Source organism: Borostomias antarcticus (genome assembly GCF_949987555.1).
Source record: "Borostomias antarcticus genome assembly, chromosome: 17".
Taxonomy (NCBI): domain Eukaryota; kingdom Metazoa; phylum Chordata; class Actinopteri; order Stomiiformes; family Stomiidae; genus Borostomias; species Borostomias antarcticus.
This window is the reverse complement of record NC_140250.1, coordinates 2,881,432-2,890,170: the sequence shown is the minus strand read 5'-3', so window position 1 is coordinate 2,890,170 and position 8,739 is coordinate 2,881,432. Positions and strand designations below refer to the sequence as shown.

The following is an 8,739-nucleotide window of genomic DNA, read 5'->3' as shown; positions in this document are numbered from 1 at the left end:
GTTACATCAGCTATTGTTTATCAGCTTCTGTGCACAGCTTTTGTTTACATTTTGTTTGCCATCATAGACGAGCACTGGTGAGATAAACTTCCCATGTTGTTGGTTCTATGAAGGTCTTCCTGGAAAGGTCATGGGTTCTGAATCCCTTGTATCATCTTATGTAAGAACGAGGTGAGAAGAAGAGGGGGATTAGAGAGAAAGAGACAGAGGTGGAGACAGAGAGAGAGAGAGAGAGAGAGAGAGGGGGGAGGGGGGGGATAGACAGATGGAAATTGAGAGAGAGTGATTTTACATCAAAGGAATGGAACACTGAGTACTTGATAATATCCTGAGAAAAAACTAGGCCACTACACTGAATGATAACATTTCAGTCTGATTGTTGTCCCTGTGTGACATCCTTGGGATCGACACACACACGCACACACACGCACACGCACACACACGCACGCACACACACACACACACACACACACACACACACACACACACACACACACACACACACACACACACACACACCCCGGAAGTAACACACAGCATCACCCTCTCCTTAATACTACATCACTCACACAGCCAACTAACCAGTACAACATTACCTTCAGCTTCCTCCTTAATCGTTACAGTCGATTTTGAAAATGGAAACGTCCTTTGGCTTTAGCGGTCACACAATTCCCACCCACTTGATGACAAACACACACACACACACACACACACACACACACACACACACACACACACACACACACACACACCCTATCTCAGATGAACCGAATGGTTTTATGCGCCAAAAATCTACTTGGACACAAGCTGAGGGCTGATTAAGCGTTGCCTGGGTTACCTGGGTGAGGGGTTATGATTAGAGGGTGTGAGAAATGAAACCTTGACCCTGTGACCCCACAACCGCCAATCACTGAGCAGGTGTCCAAGAGCCCCGAGAGATGCATTCATCAAAAAGAATATGGAGCAAGAAATATCTTCACACGAGAAGGGCTATTATCCCTTCTGATTGCAATTTCATATCATTTATACGCATAATTAACAGGTATTATTTAATCATATGTCAGTCTGTGTGTGTGTGTGTGTGTGTGTGTGTGGGTGGGTGGGGGGGTTAGAGAACATCATGGGATTTTACCACTCTGCGTTATATAAACACAACAGCATGAACACAAGATCACAAGAGTGAGAGAGAGAGAGAGAGATAGATTGGAAGAGCGAAAGAGAGAGATAGGAGGGGGCTGTGTGTGTGTCCTCAAATCAGAGATAAAGGGAGAGAGAGAGAGAGAGTGTGTGTGTGTGTGTGTGTGTGTGTGTGTGTGTGTGTGTGTGTGTGTGTGTGTATGTGTGCGTGTGTGTGTGTGCACGTGTGCGTGCTCGTGATGCAGAGAGCCTAATACCTGAACAGGGACGTACCAACAATACCCAACTGCGATCTGCTGGGTCACCCTGTTAGCGTGACCTTGAGAGACTGATCTGCTGGGTCACCCTGTTAGCGTGACCTTGAGAGACTGATCTGCTGGGTCACCCTGTTAGCGTGACCTTGAGAGACTGATCTGCTGGGTCACCCTGTTAGCGTGACCTTGAGAGACTGCAGCAAGGCATTTGTTCGGGCTAAACAGAATTAACAGCCCTCTGATATTAAGACTTGAGAGGCTACAGCCTTACTATGTATATAGGAGCGCAACGCGGGGTCCGATATACGATCCTAGGACCGCCACGTCAGCATCCCCGGGCCCACGGGTGCCGAACGGGCACCGGACAGAGAACTTTTTTTTTTTTTTTTTTTTAAGATATACTGTATGCATCATTACAACATGTATGCAAGTCCAGATAGATGAGGGGTCTAATGGCATGATGTAACGTCTCGGCCCACCGGCATGGTTGATGGAGGTATTAAACACGGCCTTTTAACGACACATAAAGGATCTCGACTGCAGGCTCTCACAGTATTACACACACGTGGTCAAACAATAGGTCAAACGACGGTGGCGGTGTAAAACAACGGTGTTCAAAAGGGCATTTCCCATTGGATAATAACAATGCAGGTTTTTAATTTTGTTAGCATGTCATTCCTATTTTTGTTTTCTCATGTCTGAATTTTACGTTTGTGTTTTTTTTTTTTTTTTGGCATTTTGTATTTCTTATGTTGTGTAAAGCACATTGAGAGGCACGTTGTGTCTGAAATGTGCTCTATAAATAAAGATTATTATTATTATTATTATTATTATTATTACTCGACGAGGCTTTTCACTCTCCTTGGATCGCCAGGTTCCGTTACTGCGCTGAATAAATTATCCCAAGATTAGAAATAGAATAACTGTGTGTGTGTGTTTGTGTGTCTGTGTGTGTGACAGAGAAAGAGATAGGGTGTTGGCGTTGGACAGAGGGTGTTGGACAGAGGGTGTTGGTGTAGGATAGAGGGTGTTGGACAGAGGGTGTTGGTGTAGGACAGAGGGTGTTGGTGTAGGACAGAGAGTGTTGGTGTAGGACAGAGGGTGTTGGACAGAGGGTGTTGGCGTTGGTCAGAGGGTGTTGGCGTTGGACAGAGAGTGTTGGACAGAGGGTGTTGGTGTAGGACAGAGGGTGTTGGTGTAGGACAGAGAGTGTTGGTGTAGGACAGAGGGTGTTGGACAGAGGGTGTTGGCGTTGGTCAGAGGGTGTTGGCGTTGGACAGAGAGTGTTGGACAGAGGGTGTTGGTGTAGGACAGAGGGTGTTGGTGTAGGACAGAGAGTGTTGGTGTAGGACAGAGGGTGTTGGACAGAGGGTGTTGGCGTTGGTCAGAGGGTGTTGGCGTTGGTCAGAGGGTGTTGGACAGAGGGTGTTGTACAGAGGGTGTTGGTGTTGGTCAGAGGGTGTTGGCGTTGGACAGAGAGTGTTGGACAGAGGGTGTTGGACAGAGGGTGTTGGTGTAGGACAGAGGGTGTTGGCGTTGGACAGAGAGTGTTGGACAGAGGGTGTTGGACAGAGGGTGTTGGTGTAGGACAGAGGGTGTTGGCGTTGGACAGAGAGTGTTGGACAGAGGGTGTTGGACAGAGGGTGTTGGCGTTGGTCAGAGGGTGTTGGACAGAGGGTGTAGGACAGAGGGGATCAAGGGGGACATTATGTCTTTATCGTCTTTATCGTCTTCAGTCTTCATGTTTTTATCCTAAAAAAAAACAAGATAAAAACAACACTATTCTGTTTCTGTGGTGTGAGAGGCGTGATCAACATTATTCCCTCATTTTTTCTGTTTTGGTTTCCTTGCACCCCAAAACCCCACATTTGGCCGTCAGCTCCTCCTGGCTGGCTCCATTATAAATATTACTATTAATGTTTTATTTTTTAAACAACAACAACAACAGCAACATAAAAGCCTCTAATGTCGTCCTTCAGATACACATCAACTTTCCAACCCTGTGACACATCTGTCCCTTCAATTACATAAAGGGATAAGCCTAGGAAAAACAGCCCTGCGTTCTGGAGAGGAAAGTGCTCTCTGGTGAGCGGGGATGGGTCAAAGGTCGCAGTGATGTCACTGCTGTATGGGATCGTATGGGACGAGACTGGATGGGATTAGATTTCTTGGTGACAGTTGGTTCATTTTGCCATGGCTGGGATCATGGTAGACTCACAAGTCAATCTCTAAACGCGAGACTGGGATCCTGATAACTGTTGCTGGTCAAGAGAAGAGATTATGAAGAGTTAGATAATCTTGTTCTGGTTTGGGAACAGGAGGGAGTGTTCTGGTCTGATGATATAGGGCTGATGATGGGTTAACAGAGTGTGTGTGTGTGTGTGTGTGTGTGTGTGTGTGTGTGTGTGTGTGTGTGTGTGTGTGTCGGTGGAAGTCGATTGGTAGGAGGGTCACAGAAGGGAGATAGATGGGTATTGATGTGATGTTACGGCAAGTGATTTGTGTGTGTGTGTGTGTGTGTGTGTGTGTGTGTGTGTGTGTGTGTGTGTGTGTGTGTGTGGCAGAAACATAGATAGATAGAGGGAGAGAGAGCAACCAAACAGCCAGGCAGTCAAGCAGCCGGCAAGCCAGTTAGCCAGCCAGTCAGGAAATCAACCAGCCAGTCAATCAACCCGTCAGTCAGTCAGTCAGTCAGTCAGTCAGTCAGTCAGTCAGTCAGTCAGTCAGTCAGTTGATGGAAAACTACTGGCCCCCCAGTACAGTGTGGGTCAAGAGCAGACAGTGTTTTCTCTGGACATGCCCTGACCAGCTCAGCTCCTATAAACCCAATATTGGAAATGTCTGGCCTCTCTCTCCTCACACACACACACGCACGCACGCACGCACGCACGCACGCACGCACGCACGCATACACACACACACACACACACACACGCATACACACACACACACACACACACACCTCAGGGCCTGTTCACACATTCATACTCCTGCCCTGGCTCAGAATAGGTCTGTCCTAGTTCAGCCCAGTTCAAAGCATCTCTGTCCCGTCACCATGCAGAATCATGCAAATCCTTTCAAACACTTTGTTTAATCTTTGCTTGACAGATCTTGCCTTGGCACAAATGGAACCACTGGAATGGGGGCACCGGAATTGCCGAACCCTTCTGGTATTTGAAAGTTTGAAAGTTTTTTTTGTGTTTTTATTTTATTTTATTTTATTTTAAATCCCCCAGTCCAGGGACGTCTATGGACATCACCTGCTGCTCTGTTCTTCTCCTCTCTTGAGCCGTGGAAAAACCGTGTTTGTTTTTACTGGAACACTGTGTGTGTGTGTGTGTGTGTGTGTGTGTGTGTGTGTGTGTGTGTGTGTGTGTGTATGGTGGGTAGGGCGGGGCGGGGGGGTTGGAATTACTCTAAGGATTAGGGGGGCGATTGAGGGGGGTGTCAGGCTCCACTTTATCTCTTTGGCTCTTTCTGTGTGTGTCTCTCTCTCGCTATCGCTCTCTCTTTATCTCTCTCTCTCTCTCTATCTCTCTCTATCTCCCGCTCTCTCTCTCTCCCCGTCTCTCTGTCTCTGTGCCCACCCTGCCCGACTGGCACCAGCCCCCGTGCCCATGTTAGTGCCAGGTCACCATTGTCTGTCTGACGAAAACACACTCAGAAAGGCTGAGTCTCCCGGTCCTTCCGGCCCCGACTCACTGCTCTTGTTTTGTCATCCCGGCCTATACCGACTTGACCACGTTGCTTTTATTTACAAACAAAGACATTGTTTACCGTTTACATGCGACCGATTTCCCACCGCCTCGCTTCTGAATGTGTTCGAAGGCAAACGTTTTATCCGTTCCCGGCTTCAGTCCTGTCCTGTCCTCTGCTGTTTTCAAGGTTCTGCGTTGGTCTGTGGCTGGGATGCTCAGTCCGGAGGACAGAACAGCTCGAACAAAGAACAATTACCCCAAACTGATAATGCATCCTGCTTACTCACTCGTCATGTGGCTCCTAATCTAATCTCTCGCCATCACCCCTCTCTCTCTCTCTCTCTGTCTGTCTCCCCTCTCTCTCTCTCTTTTCCCCCTCCCTCTCTCTCTCCCCGATGCTCTCCTTTCCTCTCTCCCTTTCTCCATCGCTCTCCCCTTCGATCTCGTCCTCTCTGTCTCTTGCTCTCCTCTTTTTTTTCTTTTTTTTTTTTAAACTTCCCCCTCCTCTCCCTCCCTCTCACCCCTCTCCGACCCTCCTCTCCCTCTCCTCTTCCTTCACCTTCTTCCCCCCCTTATCTTCAACCCCCCCAACCCCATCCTAGAAGATGAAGATCGAGAACAGCCTGCCCCGCCCCCAGCTCCCCGAAGCCCCTCCTCAGACGGGCCTACAGTTCTCCGTGGCGACGGAGGAGGACTTCGAGGAGATCATGGTGATGAGTCAGGACATCTACGGCGGCCTGGACTACCTGCCCACGCGCTACCAGGCCTGGCTACAGGAGGCCAACCGCACCGTCATACTCGCCCGCAAGCAGGGCAAAGTGGTGAGGGGACGCGGAAACACTTAACAGTACAGATATGTTATTAAGAGGTGTTATTAAGGTGTTATAAGGGTGTTATGAAGGTGTTAACGTATAAAAGGGGTTATAAGGGAGTTATGAACGTTTAAAGGTGGTATCAGAGCAGCGAGATGTTGTTGTGACTACTCCTTTTGTTGAAATGACCATCAGAAGTATGGTCATTCGTTCTCTAAACCAAGTAATATCGACCCCCCCCCCCCCCTCCCCCCGCCAAGATTGCGCTGGAGTCTGTGTGTGTGATCGACGACGGGGAGACCATGCTGGTGGAGGGGCTCCGTGTGGCCCCCCAGGAGCGAGGGAAGGGTGTGGCGGGGGTCCTGCTCCGGTTCTGCTCCCAGCTGGTCAAGTCCAAATTCCCCGAAGTCAAGGTCAGCCGGCTGACCCGCGATGACCAGCTCGGCCCCAAGGACTTCCAGAAGTACCGGCTCATCACCAAGCAGGTACTGGACTGACTCTTGTTCAATGATTATTGGTACTGATGATTTGTCGTTAATTAATAATATTGATAAATGTATTTAAGATGGATGATATCTCAGCCATGTCAATTTCCCTTATAGATCATCTGGTCACACTTTACAATAAGGGTCACAAAAAACATTAGTTAACTGTTAACTAATGCTTATTTATGGTTAGGTTAGGTTAGGTTACTAATGTTAATTAATACCTTAGTTAGGGTTAGGGTTAGGATTAGGTGAGTAAACCTTAGTTAACATAAATAACATTAGCAAATGGTTAATGGAGACATTAGTTAACTGTTACTTAATGCTTAATAATGCATTAACTAATGCTTATTAATGTACCCTTATGGTAAAGTGTTACGGACCATCTAAATGCTCAGAAAATAATCTTAACTAAGAAAAGCTTTGATCATATTTTACATTTTTAGTCATTTAGCAGAAGCCTTCATCCAAAGCGAGGTACAATTATAAGCTAGTGTGCGGTTAAGTTCCTTGCTCAAGAGCACAATGGTAGGCAATGATTGATAGGAAACCACCAAGTGGCCGAGCCCAGACACTGATGGGACGCTGTCACCACTGGGCTACCTACCGCCCCTGTATACTAGGTGAAACATTTTACTGAAGTCATACCACAGTGTGAGCTTAAGTGTAGTCCAAGTGAAGTCTACCAGTACTAACCTTATCGCCTCTTCCTCCACCACCTCTCCCCCAAAGGGCATCCTATTGGTTCGCTTCCGCGCCGAGGATCTCAAACTCCGCCTCTCGGAGCTCAGCCCAGATGTGGGCCTGACCCGAGCCACCTCCTCCTCCTCCTCCTCCTCCGCCCCCCCCGAGGCACCCCCGGTCCGCCTGGACCCGGCGGCGGCCCTCGGGCTCTTCCTGTCTTCCGACCTGCTGCAGGAAGTCCTCCCCAACGCCACCATCGTCCAGGACTGGCAACCCTTCAAGCCGCTGCCCAGCAACATGGACATCCTCATGAAGAAGGATATCGATTGGATGGTGGACGACTCCGCCGCCCCTTCCGTGGTCAGTCTCTGCACCGCCCCATTCCGCGTCCCCATCGGAGACGACTGGTACTACCTCAACATCGACGTGTTTGGGAAGGACCCAGGAATGGTCCTCCAGCAGTTTTTGAGTCACTTGAGGCGCCACACCCGTACCCTAAAGGGTCATGTGATGTGCCAGGTGTTCCTGGATCCGCCCCTTTGGAAGCCGATGTCGGAATTCTGCCACAACACCCTGGGGGTGGAGCTTGTGAAGGGCTACACAGAGCAGTGTGTGGTGGAGTCTGATGTTGTGTAGCTTTCATTGGAGGAAAAGGAGGAAGTGGAGGACGAGGAAGAGGAGGAGCCTGAAGGGAGACAAGATGGAGGATGAAAAAAAAGAGGAAATTCTATGTTTAGAAATAGTCCCCTGAGAACCTTCTGAAGGGTTCGAAAACAACAAAACAAAAGTGTAAAGTCTAGCGAAAGCAATTCAGAGAGGCGCCGTTAGATTTGCAATTATGTTTTATTTAACACAATGCTAACAAAAACATTCTTAGAACAAGAACGTTCTTCAAATGGCTTAGTTTATGAAACATTTCTCTCAGTCATTCATTCAGTCACTCGCTCATTGCACAAATCTAACTCTTGAAATGCGAATACGTTACGCTAATGTTATTCTTTGAAAAGAAAAAAATATGCAAGCAAGCTTAGGGTTTATCGCTCACCTTTGGTTCCTCTTCCTTTTGTAAATATGAAATATAAATATGTACACATTCTGAGTTGAAAAGAAGTCTGCACACCTCTTGAGGCACTTTAAGTAAACCATACAGGCTGTAATGCTGCAGTTGGAGTGATGGGAGGGGTCTGTTACTATAGTAACAGTTAGACAGTTATTCAGTGAGCTACGTTAGCTACTTCGGTTAGCTATTCTGTTAGCTAGCTACCTATTCCATCACCCAATCCCACATACCAACGAACAAAAACAAAGTAGCCCGCTAATAAGAGAACATTTTCACGCTTAGGCTATTCCACAAAATGGCTGAAACTTATCATCTTTATCTTAACAGACAAGCTTGAATGCCTAACTTGGCCAGTTTGCTTTTTAAATACTACTGTAATAAGTTGACTTTAGCAGTTGCTCAATGGTTTGTTTTCATGTTGAAGCACTTCTTAACCAATTTGCTAATTCATAACTTTCACTTGTACTTGAATGCTTGAGTTATTTCTAAAGAGGATTTTAATATATTAACGGAAGCTTTATGGAAGCTTGTTTTAAATGTGCAATCTAAGCTTTACTCTTGTAGATTGCTAATTTTAGTGCTTAAATGTTAGGTAAACCAATGTGCAAA

At 47.3% G+C, this 8,739-nt stretch overlaps 1 protein-coding gene across 1 annotated transcript; it reads left to right on the top strand.

Annotated features, from left to right (window-relative positions):
- Positions 1–5,694: 5,694 nt before the first annotated feature.
- nat16 (N-acetyltransferase 16) lies at positions 5,695–7,706 on the top strand (the record flags this gene model as incomplete). The annotated part of the gene is made up of 3 exons (XM_084451506.1): positions 5,695–5,910; positions 6,162–6,386; positions 7,119–7,706. 3 exons carry the CDS (start codon positions 5,695–5,697, stop codon positions 7,704–7,706), a joined length of 1,029 nt encoding a protein of 342 aa, XP_084307632.1.
- Positions 7,707–8,739: the final 1,033 nt, after the last annotated feature.